General features: G+C 67.2%; 3 protein-coding genes across 3 annotated transcripts; all 3 read right to left on the bottom strand.

The window, feature by feature from the left end:
- Positions 1–487: 487 nt before the first annotated feature.
- On the bottom strand, positions 488–1,465 carry LSCM1_08213 (uncharacterized protein; the record flags this gene model as incomplete). Its single annotated transcript, XM_067325548.1, has 1 exon — positions 488–1,465. One exon carries the CDS (start codon positions 1,463–1,465, stop codon positions 488–490), a length of 978 nt encoding a protein of 325 aa, XP_067181723.1.
- Positions 1,466–2,575: 1,110 nt separating this feature from the next.
- On the bottom strand, positions 2,576–4,870 carry LSCM1_08212 (uncharacterized protein; the record flags this gene model as incomplete). The annotated part of the gene is made up of 1 exon (XM_067325547.1): positions 2,576–4,870. The coding sequence occupies one exon, from the start codon at positions 4,868–4,870 to the stop codon at positions 2,576–2,578; it is 2,295 nt and encodes a 764-aa protein (XP_067181722.1).
- Positions 4,871–5,487: 617 nt separating this feature from the next.
- LSCM1_08211 (uncharacterized protein) lies at positions 5,488–12,528 on the bottom strand (the record flags this gene model as incomplete). Its single annotated transcript, XM_067325546.1, has 1 exon — positions 5,488–12,528. The coding sequence occupies one exon, from the start codon at positions 12,526–12,528 to the stop codon at positions 5,488–5,490; it is 7,041 nt and encodes a 2,346-aa protein (XP_067181721.1).
- Between the last annotated feature and the right edge of the window lie 6,348 nt (positions 12,529–18,876).

Genomic DNA, 18,876 nt, shown 5'->3' with positions numbered 1-18,876 from the left:
GGCGTACCCCCCGGGCCCGTCGCCATGACGGTGGCTTGGTGAGGTGCCGCTGCCGCTGTGGCTGCTGTGGCAGTTGCGCCGCGTGGGGGAAGCGCTGCCGTTTTTTCCGTCGCTGAGGTGCCGGGGATGGCCGAGGTCGTGGTGGCTGCTTCACGCTCTCCCTCCACTTCGTGTCGAGACCGGCACCTCGCGCATCGCGCCGTGCGTGGTCGCAGCGAAAGGCCTTGATGGTGACAAACATTGCCCCATCTCCTGAGCAGGCGCTGCACCCCGCGCGGCTGCGGCGACCGCCGCCCTTCACACCGACGTCGGTCTCGCGCGTTCGATCGTCTTCTTATGCGGCGTTGTCGTCACGCACGTCGACTGCGCCCGCGTCCGCCTACTGGTCGGTCGATCCACTCGCCGTGTGGCGCTGCTGCGTGGAGAATGGCGGCTCATCTCCATCGCCGTCGCTGGACCTCACCTCGAAACTCGCGCCCGCGCGATGCTACGCGTCGCAAGGACGCGCCGTCTGGTCGTACTTGCCGCCCGGGTAGCGGGAGCTGCGTGCGCCATCGTTGTCGCTGTCATTGGAGCTGATGGAGGTGCGGTGCTTACGCTGCGCGGCTTCGCTGCGAGGGTGCGGATGCCGCCGCAGCCGCTCTTGTAGACGCTGGCAGATCACCTCCCGCTCTCTTTGGAGCTCCTCAAAATGCGGAATGGCCGGCACCATTGACGGCACTGAAGCCGCGGGGGCCTCCGTGACACACGTAGGCGTCACCTCCTCCACCGCTACCGCCGCCTCGCCCTCCAGCGCGCTGTCATTGCCAAGGCTTAGCGAGCCCTCCAGAGGCAGTGCGCGCGGCTCACCACCGCTGCGTTCACTGTGCCGCTGTTGGAGATTGCTGTTGTTGTTGCTGCACTTGCCGGCGCTACTCGTGCCGCTGTTGGCTTCGGTGCCATCCGCTCCGCCGCACTTCAGCATGGGCCGCCTTTCCCGATGAGTGCTGCTGTACGCTGAGAGGGATAGCAGTGTGCTCTGGCAGCTCGCGCTGTCGCTGCTGCTGCTGCCACCGCCGCCTTCCGCACGCGGAAAGAAGGGAGGCAGATGCTGGCAGGGGCTCGCTGTCGACGCCGCCGGGTGTTCGGTGACGTGCACGTCGTTGAGCTCACCCCCGGCTGCCTGTCGGGCCCGCCGCACGTTCTCTAGGGTCTCCTGCATGCTGTACAGGAGAGCCAACCCACCCTCGAGGCAGTCTTGTGGCGTCCGCCAGGGCTTAAGCCACTCGAAGCTGGAGCTTGCTCCGGCTGCTCGGCGGCTGTAGGTCACGCTCCGCGGGTGGCTCACGGCAAGGCTGCTGTCACTGCTGAGGTCGGGGCTAAGGGGGCGGTTGAGGTGGCCACTGCCGTTCGAGCAGGCGCGGTGGCGGCCACCTAAGCCGCCATCTCCCTCACTCCCGTGCGCGGACGTGGTGGAAAGGGGCATGATTCGCCCTGCGTGCGTGTGTGTGTATGTGAGTGAGTGTGTGTGTGTGTGTGTGGGGAGGGGGTGACTGCGCAGGTGGGTGGGCATGGCTCGCCCTTCCACCCCGAGAAGGCGGTCAGAGGAAAGCAGAGAGAGGCCTGAAGCGCTGACATATTCGCTCTTGCTGCCGCTGCTGGCGCACGGCTGAAACCGTACGAGGCGAAGGCGACGGCGGGGGTGGGGGTGGAGGCGGAGCACCCGGGCCGACACGCACATCGACCGCAAACCTGCGCACCGCCGCGTCTGTCGAAGGAAAGGGGGCCACCGTGCGATGGGCGTGACGATGCAGAGAAGGCTGAACGCTGCCGACGCGTTTTTTGTCCCTCAAGGGATGCGCCAGAGACAGACAGAGAGGAAGAGAGAGGGAGACGGCTTGCCCGACAGAGTGCGGTGCGGTGGCCCCTCTACCCCTTCTTCCTCTCCCCGCCGCCAGTTACCTACGAAGTGCCGACCATGACGCGGGTGCTGATACGCTCCCATCGAGCAGAGCCTCGAGGAGGGAGGGGCGGGGAGGGAGGGCACATGCGTGGATGTCCGGTAGAGCAGCAAGATGGGGTACGCGAAAGGCAGCGAAAGTGAAGGGGGGCGCGAGCCGGAGGACGGTGCCGCATGCGTGGATCGGCGATGAATGGGATCGCAGCTAGTGATTGCTGAAGGAGGAGGCGCGTCGGTGAGGGGAAGTGGAGCTGTCGCACGCTGAAAAAGGGCGGCATACCTCACCATCCTCCAACCCGACATACGCAGCCGTGTGCAGCGCCACGAGGACGTCTCCGTGAGCCGGCAGCCATCCCCATCACCCCTCCTCCTCTTCCTCCAGAGCAACAGCATACGGTGCGACAGTCCGCGTTCGGCGGACTTGACAACCGCCTGCGCAGAGCGTCTGGTGCCGCGAACAGCGCGCATCGTCCCCTTCCGCCTCAGAAAGGGGGAGCGACTGTGGGGTCCCCGTAAGCACTGTCCTAACCCTTCAGCTTCTACCCCCCTCCTGTCAATCCTTGAGGCGCGCGCGCGCACGTTTGTGTTTCTGTGTGCGTGTACATGGAGGAAGGCGATGGCGGTGGTGTGCTGGGCTCAACGGATCTGCTCTCTGCTCCCCTTCTCCGACTTGCACTCAGCCCGCGACCTCTCCGCGGGGTGCAGCGGCGGCAAGTTCCACTGCCGTCGCAGTGTGTTCACCGCTCCGGCGCCGCCGAGTGGCGGTGTGCCGTGCGCGCTGATCACGTACTTGATTGGCCGCTGACGTGTCAGGTCGTCGATGGCCGCCTGGATCATGGGCAGCGAGCGCTGCTGCAGCACCTGCAGCCACTTGTAACGTGGCACCAGGTCTGTCCGTTTGTAGTTGCCGCGCTTCATGAACTTGAACCACACACGGCACATCCACGAGTTTACCGGGTCGAGGTCGGCGTACGCACCGTGGTAGAGGTCTGTGCAGGCGAGGGCTTTGCTGTTCATGTCGAACAGGGCGAACTCTTCCGCGATCGAGTCGCCAGGGATGCGGAGCAGCTCGATCGTCGGCGTGAGACGCAGGACATCCACTGGCGCCGCGGGCGACGATGCAGCACGTGGGGAAAGGACGCGCAGGCGCCGCGCATCACCCTCGCGCAGCCCGATTGCCTGCACTCGCTTTTCGGAGAAGAAAGCGGCGTCGCGCCACAGCACGTCGACAAGGTCGTCACCGGCACTGCTGGGGGCGCTCGGCGGTTCGGCGGACACACCCTCGACGCGCACCTGTGCACCCTCCGGCGCTTCCGCGGCGGCCGCCCGCGCCTGCGCTTCTGCGGCGCGGATCTCCTGCCGCCACCTCAGCTTCTGCTGCTGGCGGCGCAACGCCGCCTGCCGCTCTCGATCGGCCGCCGTGCCGCCACCATTCGCCCCAGCCGCCCCGTCGCCCTCGTCGTCGTCGTCGTCCTCGTTCACCTCTCGACCGGTCTGATCAGGCGCGCTGGTCTGCGGTGGCCTCAGCGCAGCAGTACGCTCGCGTTGCGTCGCCGCCGCCGCCATGGCCTCCGCCTTCGCGGCGGCCTCGCTGGCGCGCTCCCGCTCAAGCGCTGCCTCGGCCTCAAGGTCCACCTCCGGGAACGGTATGCCGGTCATGCCGTCGCCCATGTCCTGACACCCGCCGCGCCACTCCGCGGCTGACGCGGGTGCCGTCGAGAAAGAGGTAGGCGAGGCGGCCGCGTCGCTGCTGGGTGACATCGCGCTCCCGGCAGTCCCGCCGCTGGCGCCGCTGTCCTTCGGAGGCCACACTGCCACCGCTGGTAGTGCGGGCACCTCGCCGCTGGTGATCAGCTCCGCGTCAGGGAAGATGTCCGCCCAAACCTGCAGGTGGCGCCAAGCGGCTCGCGTCGGCACGACGATCGCCTTCACGACCCGCTCCTCTCGCTGCAGCTTCAGCAGCACCTCCACAAACGTCTGGTCGCTGACCTCTATTGGGTTGTACAAGACTGTGTAGCCGCCGGCACACGTCTCGAAGAGCGCCGGGACGTTGATGCGGCGAGCCACGTCCTCCGCTTCCTCCAGCGCGCACCGCCCGAAGAGGGCGGCCTTGAGATAGTGGTATGACGCCCACGCATCCGTCGCACAGTCCTCCGGCGTGGGAAAGCCGGTGTAGCCGGGCATCGCGGTGGAGGCCGCATCAAGGCTGCTTGCATCGCATGGGCGACTACCGCTAGCGGTAGTCGCCTCCCTGCTGGTACTCGCCGTCGGCGACCTCGACGACGACGATGACGACGCCGCTGGTGGTGCTGCCGGCCGCGAGGCGGCCGCAAAGGGGCTGCGCATGCCGCCGAGCTCATAGCCGGCGTCGCCTCCGCCGCTAGGGCTCTGCGCGATGTGGTGAGCGGGGCGCCGTAGCATGGAGCGCTGCTCCAACGTCAGCCGAGAGGGCTTTCCGAAAGCCACGCCCGTGAGAGGGGTGCGCCCTTCTGCGCCGCTGACGCTCGCGTCCTGCGCTGGCGCGCTCTTCGGCCCAGCCAGCACCGTGGCCGCCGCCTGGGGCACGATCGGCATGCGAGCCTCCGCCTCCACCTTGTAGTCGGTCACCACGACCATTGTGTTGTCGAGCTTCGCATTGTCGTCTCGCATGTAGCGGAGGCCGCTCATAACTTTCATGATGCCCTGCGACTCCTCTGTCAGGTGCAGCTGCGGCGATGGCTGAGACGGGTCGCTCTGCTTCTCGATGAAGTACGGGTGTGCGTACACGTCAGCCGGCCGCTTATTCTTGAACAGCACCGCGATGGCCATGAGGCCTTGAGGGAAGGGCAGCCGGCCGCGCACAAAGAATGTGTTGGGGCTGTGCACATCTGTGATCGCGACGTGCTTACGGCGCACCTGCTCCTGCATCATGAAGGCCGCCTTCGACATCATCTCGCTCGCTCGTTGTGGGCGTCTGCTGCGGATGGTGGCGAGAGAGCGCGCGCGCGCAAGAGCCAATGAGAGGGGAGGGGTGGGGGGAGGGGATGGGGCAGGAGGGACGGAAGGGAGGGCGCTCTGCATGGGCGTCTCTATGCGCATTGTCCCCTCCTCCTCCCCACGCCTGTCCGACAACGCGCACGTTCGGGGTGGGGAGGGGCGGAGAACAGAAAAAAAATAAACAAAGGTGGCGTGGCCAACCTCACCCCCCGCCGGGCTGCTTCGGTGACCCGCTCACCAAGCGAGTGTCCGATACGCGCGGCTGCGCGCCTATCTGTACCACCGCACACACACACACATATATATAATATTATCGTTCACGTTGCGCCATTTCTATATGCGCAGACACGCCAACACGCAGCGCAGTAGTGACGGCGCTCGGAGGAAAAGGGGCGGGCAGCGCGTGCGTGCGTGTGTGTGTGCGCGCCAGCCGCGCCGTCTCTTCGGCACTTCATGAGGTGACAGGGGGGGGCATAGGATGGGGGCAGTGCGCGGCAAAGAAGCACATCGTCATGAAGCCGTCCCGCTTCCTGCCCCTCCCACCCCGCGATTCATCGCCGATGTTGGGATCGTCACCCGCGACAGATGGCAACCAGAAAGACCCACATGGCGCACACATCGCCCGTGTAGCTCTTCACGTACGTGGCAACGGCGAAGCTCGCCTCACTCGTGCCGACCTCGTGCACCGCGCACTCGAAGACTCGCTGCAGCAGTTCGTGGAATTGCGGGTCAGATGGGTTGTAGGAGCCCATTACGGGTGAACCGAGCAGCCGAAGCGGGCTCGCGCGAGCAGACACCGTGGTGGTGGCCGGTTGAGCAGCAGCGCTCTTCTCCTCGCGCGCGTGCCCATCTGCGCCCACCTCGAGACGCGCGCCGTCGCTGGTGCGACGGCGATGGCGGTGGTGGTGCACCGCCCTCGCGCTGCCCGCCGGCTCGCCCATGACGCTCTCTCCAAAGTACGCGCTCAGCCGCGCCGCGGCACTCAGAGTGATGTCGTTGCGCCGCGCTGACCCACACGTGCACCGCTCTGCCTCGGCCAACTCGAGTAGCTCTCGCAGGATTGTCTCGACGCCGCGGTGGTACGCGGGTGGGAGGCCGTTGCGCCACGTCAGCAGCGCCCTCTTTAGGCAACTGCGCAGCTCCATCTCGATCTCGCGAGACTTGATCGGGTCGGCCGCAGGGAACGTCAGCACTTCGCGCTGAACCGGGGACATGTGCGGTGTGCACGCGGCGATGCGGGCGTCCCTGGCGCTGTCGAAGCACGGCAGCCACTGCGCCGGGCTCGCCAGGTCCCACGCCATGCGGTGCGGGAATCCCGAGAGCTGAACATTCGCCCACATCTGATCGTGCGAGATGACGGCGTACACGTCCCGCAGCACCGTGCCGTGCGGCTTGGCGACCGGCACGGTGCTGCCGGCGCCGGGGTCGATCAGCATCCACTCAGCATCGCCGAAGGCGTGGAGTACCATGACGGCATGCGGGCAGATCGCGCTGCGGCCGAGGACGGCATAGGTCGGCCGGTGCGGCGCCAGATGCCGTAGAAGGTGCGCGAGGAGCAGCGCGAGCTCCTCGCAGTCGCCGGGGCGTGTCGCCAGCAGTTCCGCATTCGTGCACCACGTGCTCCTCGCCCTCCATGGCAGCGCGTCCGTCACGCACGGGAGCAGCGAAACGTAGCGGATGGCCTCATACACGGCGCGCACGGACGGTGGAGGCGGCCCGCCGCGGGGAAGCATGAAGCGACACCGCAGCATCAAGTCACCGGTCGAGCAAGTGACGAAAGGATCGATCTGCCGGGCGGAGGCCTGCGCGTTCATCGCGCCGATCGTCTTCACCTTCTGTAGGGCCGTCTGCTGCCACTTCAGCGCCACTTGATGAAGGTAGCGCAGCTGCGGCGACACGTTCAGCTCTCCCACTTTGCGGGTCATTTCGGCGCGGCTGAGCCCCGGTGGCGGCTCGCGCTGCAGCGGTGGCCAGAGGGACATGTACAGTTGCAGCGTGGGCTCGATAATCTGCCGGTCGCTGTTGGTGTCGTCTCTCGTCGGCGTCAGCTGCGGTGGGAGTACGACTACTGCTGCACCTCCTCCGCCTCCTGTGCCTGCGGCGGCCGCCGCACCGCTGCCAGAGGGGCGCTCGATCGTCCCGAACGGATTCTGCGACGCGGCCGCAGCGCCGCTCGTTGCTCCACGCCTTCCCGCCTCGCCCTCTGCCGAGTCACTGCATGACAGCGGCGTGTCGTAGCCGAGAATCCAGCGCGGGATGCGTAGCGGGTAGACGCCCTCCATCCGCGCCTGACTGGCTTGATGGAGAGAGGAGAAGGGTATGTGCAAAGTGCCGATGAAGCGCCGCTCTGTGCGGTGGTGCGTCTCGTGCGCCACAGCTGCCACCGTCGTGGCGGCGGCCGACCCCATCTTCACTTCGACCATGTCGTAGAGGGAGATGACCACGTCGTCGTCGATCATGCCGAGCGTGTCCTCCTCGAAGTTCAGCGGCTGGAAGGGCAGCTCGAGCGACTGGAACCACGAAGGGTTGCTCCCGACCTCGCTGCGTGTATAGGCCACCTCCGACACGAAGCTGGCCTGCACAAACGGCTCCAGTAGCGTGCCGTCGGCGCGCAGAGGCAGGTTGTGCGCCTTCATGACATGGATGACGATGCGGCTGTCACGGCGACGCGCCAGCAGGGCGCGGTCGATGTCCGCGGTCTTGGGCCGCACCTTCCGATGCGGGTTCAGCTGGCTGCGCGGCGCCAAATACAGGACGAGCCTCAGCGACAGCTTCGGCACCCGCACCACGGCCTCGAGCTTCTCCGCGTCCGTCAGGTGGCACCGCGCCTTGCGTGTGAGCAGTCGCCGACGCTGTCGCTCCTGCCACAGCCTCAACTTGGTTTCCGGCGGCAGAGGGCTTAGCGGGAGTCCGGAGGTGGCCGACGGCGCCGAGTAGTAGTGCTCGACGCTGAAGAGGGTCCCTGCCGCCGCGCCGTAGCCCTTCAGCCTATCCGCATCTTCTCTTTCCACCGAGCGCTTCAACGTCTTCTGCAGAGCATACACGTCCGCGTCATCCAGCGGCATTGGATGCGCAAGGAGACGCGCCTCCGCCTCGTCGGCGGCCCTCATCTTGTTCGTGTGGATCAGCCATCGCCGGTGCAGGTGCCACAGCCGAGCACTTGAGAAACGCTGCAGGGCCGCGTTCGTGGCGTAGTAGTCGCGGCCGCCATGACCGCCGCCTGCGGCCCCTGCTGCCGCAGCCCCGCCAGCGCCTTGCCGCAGCTGCCCTGAGGACGCCATGCGCTGCAAGTGCTCACGCGTCTCACTGAGTGCCGCCGGGCTCGCCTTAGCCCCGCGCCCGGCTTGGATGCGTGTTGGCCCGTCTGACACGCTCAGCGCCGAGGGCTGCCGTCGCCGCCTCGTCGACGCGGGGTTGCTGTGGCGGGTGCGAGGGCGTGCGTGGCGGTGGCTTAGGCGACTGCCCGCATCGTTGTGGGCGGCACGGGGGGGTGCCAGGCCCCCTGCCGCCGCACTGCGGCGCGGCGCCATGTCGGCGGAGTGCCAGTGCCGAGACAGCGAGGGAGCCTCACCACCATCGCTGGCAGCGCCAGCGCGGAACATGTCTTGCTCTTCATAGTACGCCCGCAGTGTGCGCAGCAGCGGAAGGTACTGCGGGTCGAGCGGATCTGGCGCAGTCCCAGCGCCGCCGCCGTCGCCAAGGAAAAGGCGCTCGATCTGCGAGACCGACATGCCTTGACTGCTTGTCCATGTCGTGGAGACGGCCAGCACCCCGTGCACCGAGGTGGCCGTCGTTGATGGCGCGGCACCGTTCGCGCCGGTCGCCGCACGTCGGTGGCACGCAAAGAGTTTCCCACGAAAGGCGAAGGCCGTCGGCGACTGCAGCGGCCGTAAGCTGTACGTGCGGGTCAGCGTCGGCCGGAGCCGCACTGTCGACACAACGGTGTGCTTCGAGGGGCCTGCGGTGACAGGGATGAGGTGCAGCAGCAGCTCCGCGGGCTCATGCAGCGTACGCACCTCGAAGGTTTCGTTGAAAAAGACGACCTTAGCGGCCGTCATGGGACGCGGTGCGGTGCAGCCGACGTACTGCGGCGCCATCGCCGCGTGCGAGCGGGTGAAGACGACCACTTGGAAGTACACGAGCTCGTCTTGCGCCGCCGTGACCGCCGCCGCCGCCAGCCGATCCGCTCCGGGCCCTCTGCCGCCCTGCAGCACATCCGTGCCCTCCACCTCGGCAGCGTAGTGGAGGAGGTCATCTCCGGCGACGTACGGTGTTTCCTCCGCAGTGCCGTACCGACGGAGGAATAAGCGAAAGCAGCGCGGCTGCGCCGCCTTCCCCACCGCGGCTGCAGCCGCGCCTTCCCCTCCCTTATCGGTGCCGCCGTCGCTGCGGCCGGCTCCCCCGGAGGAGATGCACGACGCCGGTGCGAGGAGGGGCGACGGCCTCGCCGAAGCCGCTGGAGCGGCTCGCGCCGTTGTGGAGGGCTGTGCGAGTGGCGAGCCGGAGATGGACAGAAAAGAGCTCAGGCTAGAGACGCGAGACTTGCCTTGCTGCTGCGATTGTGAGCCGATGCCGGTGATGTCGCGGCCAACGCGATCCTCGTGGAGGACGCTGCTGTCCACGCGATGCACCACTGGTGTGATGGCGACACGCGCATCGTCGACCGGCACGCCCTTCTCACTTGATGACTCCGCTAACGCTGTCGACGCCTCAGCGCCAAAGACGGCCGGGCGCCCCTCCTGCGCCATCGCCGCCGCTGTGGGCTCTTTCTGGCGGGGGCGTCGGCGTGTGTCCTCGACAATAATGGGCGCATCCACCATCGCCTCGTTCAGCTCCTCAGCCGCACATTGCTGCGACGGTTCCCGTGTCTGCCGCCGAAGTGTGAGGACCGAGTTCCACAGGACGAGCATCGCGCGTAGGCAGCCGCGCTCCACGTCCGCCGACGTCTTCGCCAGCAGCTCCAGTCGCTGCTGCAGCTGATCTATGTTGCTGCTACGGTGTGATTGCCGCTGCAGGTGCCTCACTTGCTCCTCGTAGAAGGATCGATGCTTCAGGACGGGGAGCAGGTTCAGCTGGAGGAGGCGATACTGCTCATAGTACTGTAGCAACAGCGCAGTGAGGTACTCCTCCGGGCTGAAGGCAACGAGACTGTGCTGCGCCGTTGCCATGGACAGCGCCAGTAGCAGTGCGGATGCGGCGGTGTGCAGATGGCCGTGCCCGCACGGCGGCGGGAGCAGCTGGGCCGCATGCGAGTCAGCGGCGACCGCATCGCCGCTGGCGTTGACGTCGCGAGGCAAGAAGAGCTCCGAGTAAGAGCCCAGGAGGAGGCTTGACAGCACACCCTCGGAGCTGGATGGCACGCAGAGACAGCGCCCACGACCGTCACCAGCATCACCAGCCGTCCTCATCGCGGCTGCCACCGAGGAGGTGCCCTCTGCCCCGAAACCGGCGCCGAGGGCCGCCATGCCACTGATGTTGTCCAGGGAGGGTTGGAATCGGACATAATCAATGTGCACCGCGTACGGCTTCCTCGAGTCTACGCCGACAGCGGCGGCACCGCCGCCCCTGCTCCATGGCCGGCGGTGCTGTGCGTCGCGGTGAGGACGGGACGCTGACGTCGACGACGCCGCGCTACTGGCGCGCCGCAACGTCTGCAGCACCGTGGAGTCGTACAAGGGCCGCCTGTCCATCACGGTGATGTAGTCGGCGTGGATGTGGGGCGTCTGCCGCCGCCGCCGAGCCTCACTGAGCCGGAGGCCACGGTTTGCTATTGCGCTGCTGGGGGTGGCGAACACGTCGCTCAGCATCGTGTTCGTGATGGTCGTGCGGATCGCCCGCTCCAGCGCTGGAGGGTAGGTGTTGTGCACCGTGCCGTCTACTCCGGCCGACTCGGGGGCGCCGGCGAGGTCCAGCAGCGCGCCTTGCTCCGGGTTATCGAGCGGCGCTCCAAAGGCGCTAAGCCGGTCTTCCAGAAGGTCAAGCAGCTCAGTCAGCAGCGTAACCGCCGCGCCGTCGCGGCGCCAGAGTGGTATTGTCTGTGCCAGCAGCGGACGCCGCAAATCCATTGCTTCCATTACGCGCGACAGTGGCGGCGGCGAGGGTCGCGCTGCTGGCGTTCTTCGAGGGGTAGCCGGCGGAGCGCCCTCGTCGCCTCCGTCGTTGCCGCCGCCGACGTCCATCTCCGCTGCGGTCTCGCCTGCAGTGGGAGGCTGATGGGCAGTGCACCAGCTCGGCTCGGCAGGACGGTACACCTCGTACCGTGCCGGGTACAAGTCAGGGTGGATGAGTGAGTGAATGCCGCCGCTGCGGCGGTGGCGGTGCAGCGCATCGCGCAGACGGCGCACGCGTGCGATGTCGCTACGCAGCCGCAACACGACCGCGTCGACTGGCAGCTGCACGAGCCCCTCCGCGCGACCACTCGCACGGCAGCACCGCCCAGTCAAGCCTGCCCAAGCGCGCCGCAGCGCTATGGCTACTTCGCGGTCGAGATGGTGACGGTCGAAGAGCAGCAGGTCGCTGTACTCTCGCATCCAGGCAGGTACGGGGCCGCGATGAAAGCGGTGCGGTGGACGTACCAGGGCGGCTGTGCCGCACACGCTACTCGCAGCAGCCGCCGCGTCACCTGAATGCTCTGACTGGAGCAGGCGCATCCGCCTCGCAATGATCTGCTCAGCATCCTCGCCGTCCGGGAGATCGTCATATCCCTGTGGGGCGCCCTCATACACTGCGGCGGTGGTGCCCGCCATACTTTCATCGGCCACGCGGACCGCCCGTGCCGTCGCTGGTGCGACACCCACTGCTTGCGGCTCGCGGGAGCGACCGCTGCGGTGGTGCGTACGAGTCGAACGACCCTTCACCTTTTCCGCTGCATCCGCGTGCGACGGCGGCTGCGCCAAGGCCAAGGCAGGCAAGCTGGCAGCATTGCCCTCGTCGCCAACGCTACTGCTGCTGCTGCTGCTGCCGGCGCCCGCCTGCCGGGCTGCGGCTGCCCCCTCCAGCGCAGGCAGGATAAAGGCCGGGTTCAGAGCGACCGCCATCCGTGCCGCGTGCGCCTGCTCCCGCCGCGACGAGGCGCGTTGGGCGGTGCTGCTGTGCCGCTTCCCTTTCGTTTTGCGCTTCCATCGACCACCATCGCCGTCCGCCGTGGACGCACGCGCATCCGCCTTGGCGCGGGCCGCTGAACTTGTATCGGCGGCGTCCTGCCGTGGCGGCGGTGGGGCCTGCGGCACGGCCGACAGGCGAAGAAGGGCGGCGGCGGCGGCCCCCCCGTGGTGCGTTGGCCATCCCTCACATGCGGTTGTCGTCGTTTCTGTCACGACAGTTCGGTAGAAAATCGCGCGCTCCTTGGCGAGCAGCAGGTCTTCCAGGAGAGCATCCGCAGGGTTGGGGCAGAGCGTCGCCGCTGACGTTTGCGGTAGCGCGAGGGGCCCCGGGGTGGGATGGCTGCCCGCGGCGAACACGCTTGCTGGTGACGCGGAGGAGGAGGCTGGCTGATGTTGTTCACCTTGCCTGACGGTGGGGGCGAGACTGAAGCCGCTACCGGCGCTGCTGTCGGGGGCAGCGGCCGCGGCATCCGCAAGAGCCCCCGCCGACGACGACATCGGGCCACTCATGACACAGGGGCAGCAGCGGCCGCACGAAAAGGCCGTCTAGCAGACGGTGCACACGCAAGCACCCACGCGAGCTCCCCGCCCGCTCCGCCGCTCGCCCCCTTCGTACACGGCTACGTGGCGTCTGCCGCGAGGGTCGTGATGGCGTCCCAGAGGAAGCGTCTGAGGAGACGAGGGACGAGGGCGAAAGAAAAAAAGGAGTGGTGGTGGTGGAGGGGCAAAAAGGGACGGATGCCTGCTGTGTTCTCTCTGCCCCCCCTGTCTCTGTCTTCGAGGAATGTATGTGCCCCCCCTTCCCCCGCGACTGACAATTATCTACACGCGTGCGGGCGACAACAGCAACAAGAGGAGGGGTGGAGAGAGGGAGACGGCGTGTGTGCTTCTGTGTGTGCGTGTGTGAGGAGTTGGGTGAGGGCAGCGGGCGGTGTGTGCGTGTGTGTGGGGGGCGGGGGTGCAGCGCACGTCTGCTTTGCAGAGGCTGAAAGAGAGGGAGAGAGAGGGACTGAGGTCAAGGCCGGCATGGCCCCCCTCACCGCGCTCTTCAGCTGCCCCTCCCTCCCTCTCTCCCTCCCCCCTTCCGTTTGCCGCCACTGGGGGTGGGGGCTGCAGTTCGCCATGAGGGCTGGTGCAACGGTAGGGAAGGCTGCCCTAGCAGCCGCCGTGGTGTGCAGCGGGGAGTGGTGGGCAGATAACCGCTACACACACGCACGCACACGCAAACATATATGACTAGGCGCGAACGTGCAGGGGCAGAGGCGCTGCAACGCCCCCTTCATCACCTGCCCCTCGTCCGTACCACCACCGGCGCGCGGCTATCACAGGTACGGTGTTGCCGACGCTGCCACTGCAGCAGAGACTCGGGGGCGGTGCAGCGGCACTGCGTGCGCTGCGTGAACACTTCGTTTAGATTCGCATTACGAAACACACGCACACAGAGGGAGAAGTGGCATGAAGAGCGCAAGGAGCGCTGCGCGCGCGCACACACACATACACACACGCAGCGTGCAACGGACGCAGGCGGCTGCCTCGCACGTGGCCGGGAGGGAGGCGCACATGCGTGCCATCAACTCGAGCTGAAGAGTTCTGCACTCACCAGGTCGAGCGGGTGTTCGTCTCTGCCCCCGTTCGCCACCTCCGGCTCGCTGGTGGAGTGCGGTGTGGCGGCTGCCCGCCTCTGCGGCTGCTTCTGCGAAGACAGCAGCAGCCGCTTCGCCTGTGCCTCTAGCCGCTCGATGAAATCGGTGTCCACCTTGTCGGCGCCATACGTGTCGCGCAGGCACCGACGTAAGGCGTTGATCTGCGCAATGGTGAGCTCGTCGCTGCGATTCCAAAGCGCGGAGAGTACCGTGGCCATGGCAGTGCGGAGAACCTCACCAGGGGTGGGCGGCGAGGAGGAGGAGGGCGGCCGAGAGGAGAGCCCCTCCTGGCGCGGCGCGCCTGGCGCTGCGGGTGTCTGCGCATCGTCGCCGCCACCGTACGCCCCCGCACTGGTACTGGCACTCTTGGTCGCTGTGCTGAGGCCCGCAGAGGTGGTCAGCCAGCAGAGGCTCAAGCACACGTCGACGAGCTGTGAGATGGGCAGAAGTTCACCGCAGACACGCCGTGTGCACGCGCGCCGCACGCATGCGAGCGCCACAGCCGCGTCGACGAGGGCTGCGTCGCTGAGACTGACAAGCAAGGACGCGAACCACGGACGAGGCACCACCTCGACCGACAGCTTCGTTGCCGGCGTCCACTGCGCGCGCTGCCCCGACATGCGCTGCTGCTCCGCCACAGACAGCAACGGCTCCTCTGCTGGCGCGAGGGCGTCAGGCAGGAGGGCGTACATAAGGAGGAACGTGCTCCGACAGGCATCGTAGGCGGCGTGCAGGAGTGCCGCGTACGGGTCCGTGTCAGCCGCCGGCGCACCGGCATCCCCGGCAGCGGTTGCAGCTGCGTAGTGCTCCAGGAGCGGCGGCATCAGGTGCACCACGTCGACTGGGTAGAGCTCCGAGTGGCAGCCCCGGAGACCAGCAAGCATCCACGGAAGCAGGATGCGGACAGGTTCGTCGTCCGCCTCCTCGCTTTTCCCTACCTCGCCCGGCGGCGTTGCTGCGGCTGTGCCTGCACGCGCTTGTGCCCCGCGCGATACACGGGCGTCGCTTCTGGCGAAGAGCGTGGTCGTCACGACCGCCACCGCGCTTGGTGTCAGGGTGCGCATCACGTCTTGGGAAGCCTGCACACGTCTGCGCACTTGCGCCTCCGCGACCTCCTCGCACTCGTCGATCGTGGCCCCCGCCACATCGGCAGCTTCGCCGTTTTCGCTTGGCAGCGGCGCACGAGGCACCGAACACCTCGCCGGCGCCTTGGGTGCGGCGACCGATGGGCCTGCGTTCGATGCATCAGCCGACCTCGACGACGCTGCCGCGCCGACCACCTCCGCCTCTGCCGTGCGCAGACACACCCAAAGCCGGTAGACAAGGACGCTGAAAAGGGCATCGTCCGTCACGTCGAGCGCGGCAAAGGAGTTGATGGCCAAGAGCGTCTCGGGCAGCGTCAGCCGTCCTGCTTCTTCCATGATGCGACCACGCACGAGTTCCCATACATCCTTGAAGACGCTCCCCTGCGCCTCGCTGCGCTGGCGGCTCATGTACACCTCAGCCATGGCAGCAAACGGCTCCAGTATCGCCGCAAGAGACTCCCGCTCCACCTGACCGAGCAGCAGCCGGCACGCGCGCGAGTAGAACTTCGGCAGCAAGACGTCTGCCCGCTGCAGGGCCGTCACAACGCGCGGGAGTGCTTTGAGGGACACGGCGGCGGCGCCGTCCTCCCATGTGCGCCGCAGCGCCACGCCAATGCGGCGTGTGATACAGTCCTTCGCCAGCGCGCAGTTGCGCTGGTACCGTAGGTTTGCTGACAGTATGTCCAGCAGCACGGCACAGCCGACCGGGTCGACGCGCCGGACAGCGTCGCGGGCAGTGAAGCGGGAGAACCACCGCTGCACCGACACGTCGTCGATGGCGGACGAGGGCAGCTGACGGACCACCGCATCTACGCCTTTGACGAGGAAGGCCGGGGAGACAGCGGAGGCGATGGACGTGAGGTGGTTCACGACAGCCACCTGCGTGGCTCTGGGAAGCGTGTCAAGCGCGACGACGCACAGGCCCGCCACGAAGGCGGTGGGGGTGATGGACCGACCGAGCCGGCGAAACACCTGCAGAGCGCGGTGGCGGTCATCAGGAGTGATGGCGACCGCGGACGTCCATGCCTCCACGGCCGTGACAGTCTTTGTCACGAGCGCCGCCGTCGGCTCCGCAGATGCGCCGAAGGCCGTGGCGGTTGCTGGGCCTCCGACGGTGTGCGTGCGGCCCTCCTCTCCAGGGACCATCAACTCTAGCCCCAGCAGCACCTGCGATGCCACTGCCGTGTCTGTCATCGCTGCGGGCGAGTGCAGAAGGCGCCGGAGCAGTACACGGTGCAGTGGATGATCAGGGATGAGGGAGCCACGGTGCAGCAGCGCGTGTAGCGTGCGCCGCGCATCGGCTAGAGGAAGCAACGGCTCCAGCTCATCAGCTTCCTGCCGCTGCGGGCCTGGGGCGGCCAGGGAGGCTGCTGTGCGAGTGAGGGCAACTAACACAGCGCTGGCGAGCGCCTCATACGCTTCTGCCCAGTGTGGACTGCTCACACGCAATAGTAGAAGCAGCAGCGCCAACAGCTCCGTGGGGGCCACCGTCACCGCGCTGCTGGGGGAGGCAGGACGCTGCAGATGGCCGCACAGTTGGCACACCTGCGCGCAGACTTCGTCCACCAAAGGGCAGTAGTCCTCCTCTGTCATCTTCAGCAGACGCCTCCGCTGCTGCGCGGCATCCCTTACACCGTGACCGCCATTCGCGCTGACGCTGCGTGCCTGTCGCCGCTGCGTGCGGTCGCATGCAGACGGCACGCTGGACAGCGCTCGCAGCAACGCCGTGGACTCTGCCAAGGCGGTCGCGGTGCCGTCTGTGCGCCGGCGGTACACAAAATACACTCTCCAGAGCGTCGTCAGGTGCGTGACCGCGTGCCCAGAGACAGCGTAGTGACGGAGGGCTGCTGTCAAGTCCAGTAGCGCGTCCAGACTAGGCAGCGCCTCGGCAGCGTCGCTTGCTATCTCGTCAGAGGTGCACTGAGCGGCCCGCTCTGCCGCACGCTCCAGCACTCGGGTTAGCTCGGGCAGCAACACCAGGTGAAAGAATCGGTGGAGGTGGTGATGGCCGGGTATCGCTGCACGGCCCAGGAGGCGCGCCATCGTCACGGCTGTGGCACCGGTAAAGGTGGCAGGCGATGGGGCTGCGTTTCGGCCGTCGTCGCTGCCGACGTTGTCGGGCAGTCGGAGGATGCGGTGCCGCAGCACCGCGATCGAGTCACCACCGCTGACCGTCGGCTTCGGTGCATTCCTCTGCAGTGCCTCGAGATGGTCGGCGACGATTGGGCCAAGGACGTCGTCAGCGAGGGCGCCGCACTGGTACATGCGCGTGAGTACAAGCGTGAGGGCAGGGGCCGGCAGCAGCAGCGCTATCCGCCGCGTGTACAGCGCAAGGGCGCGGCGTAGCGGCACGTACACTATTTTTCTTACCGAAGGCGTGGAGGCGGCGAGGGTCGCTGGCACGGTCGCCAATGACGCAGCAACACCTGCCACCTCGCGCAGCTCCCCTGTAGCGCCCCCGAAGTGTCGGGGACGTGAGGCGTCTGCCTCGCCCACGTCCTCGCACGCACGTCCGCCCGGGCCCGCGGGATTTGGATGTGGCGACGGCACTGGTGCATCTCTGCTGTGCACACGCCGATGCACGTATGGCATCACTCGCTCCCACAGCGCCACCACTGCGGCCGGCGGCAGCGCAGACACGTGCCGCCGACCATCGGTGTGGGTGGCCGTTGCCATGTGCTGCAGATGGGCGGCCAGGCACTGCAGCGCCGACGTCAGCTCCGCGTCGGTGACTGCCGCTGCTTCGGTGTGGGCCGTGGCCAACGACGGCGCAGCGAGCTGTGCGCAGTGGAAGAGAAGCGGAAGCGCTCGGGCTCGCAGCTCTTCAAAGTTGGCGCGCACGCTGCCAGGCGCGGTCGAAGCAGCAGCACCAGCAGCTGCAACGACGGCGCATGGCGACAGATGCGGCAGAGAGGAGCGCTCGAGCGTCTCCAGGACGGTGGCGCAGTCGAGCAGTGCAACCGCCTCGGCCGCTGTACCAGGGCTGCATTGAAGACCGTCTGGCTTGCCCTCCGGCCTTCCTGAAGTGTCGCACGGCTGCCCGGGTAGCGTCCATGACGAGGGCGCTTGCTGCAAGTTGTGTAGAGGCTGCTGCTGCTGCGGCAGCTGTGCGTGCATCTTGCCATCACCGGCGGAGACGTACGGATGATGGTTGTGACACGGACGACTAGCGGCGTTGCTGCTCGTCCGCCTCTGCTGCCGGCGGATACCACGAGGATGACTTGCCGGCTGCGTGGGTGAAGGGCCCGGAGCAGGGACCTCCACCGTCAGATTGTTGCCAAGGTCGATCACGTGGTGACGCCGCGGCGGTTGTCGTCGTCGTACGAATGATGCCGATGCCGTGGTGTCCTGCGCTGATGCTGTCGCGGTGGTCGCTGCGCAGCTGCGCAGACCACTCGGCCGACGCGAGATCATGGCGCTACCTAGCCTTCGGGGCCCGAGGGTGTCAGTGCTGGACAGTGCGTGGAGCAGTGCGCTCGTCTGCAGTGCTGCCACCGACGCTCCAACTTCTGCGAATGCAGCAGCGGGTTCTGTGCGTGAAGAAGACGAGCTCATCGACGCCGCCGCCGCCGCAAGGAGCACCGAAGCGACCGGTGCTGCCGTTGACAGTGAAGCCGCACGCCATGGCCGATGATGCCGCAGCGGGACGAGGTGAGCGCGCGTGACCGTAGCGGTCTGCGAGAACTGCATGCTGCCGTTGTCGGCGTTGTGTGTGTGTGTGCGCGTGTGTGGAGAGGGGGGAGAGAGGGAGAGGAGGGATCCTGCCGGTGCACGCGGCTGCCACACGTGCATGCGTTGTGACCGGGTAGGGTGGAGGACGCAAGAAGGGCGCGATGTATGAAGAGGTGTTGGGGCAGAGGGTATAGACGGGCCTCCACACCGAGCGGCGCGTATTGTGAGGGCGTCTTGGAACGACCGCTGCGGGCAGTGTCGCACCCCGCCGCTGCCCACCACGGACGTGTTCACACACACAAACATACCCATACGCACATACTCGCCGGCATCCATCCGTGCGGGGCGGGGGAGAGGGGGATGGGCGACAGCGGATGCGTCAGCTAACAAAATTCCGTCCAAGGGGAGGGGGGCGGCGCATGCGGCTTCACCCTCTCGCGAGTCACGCCGTGGCGCTC

Source organism: Leishmania martiniquensis, chromosome 1, assembly GCF_017916325.1.
Source record: "Leishmania martiniquensis isolate LSCM1 chromosome 1, whole genome shotgun sequence".
Classification (NCBI taxonomy): Eukaryota; Euglenozoa; class Kinetoplastea; order Trypanosomatida; family Trypanosomatidae; genus Leishmania; species Leishmania martiniquensis.
The sequence above is the reverse complement of the archived record's forward strand: the minus strand, read 5'-3'. Positions and strand labels throughout refer to the sequence as shown.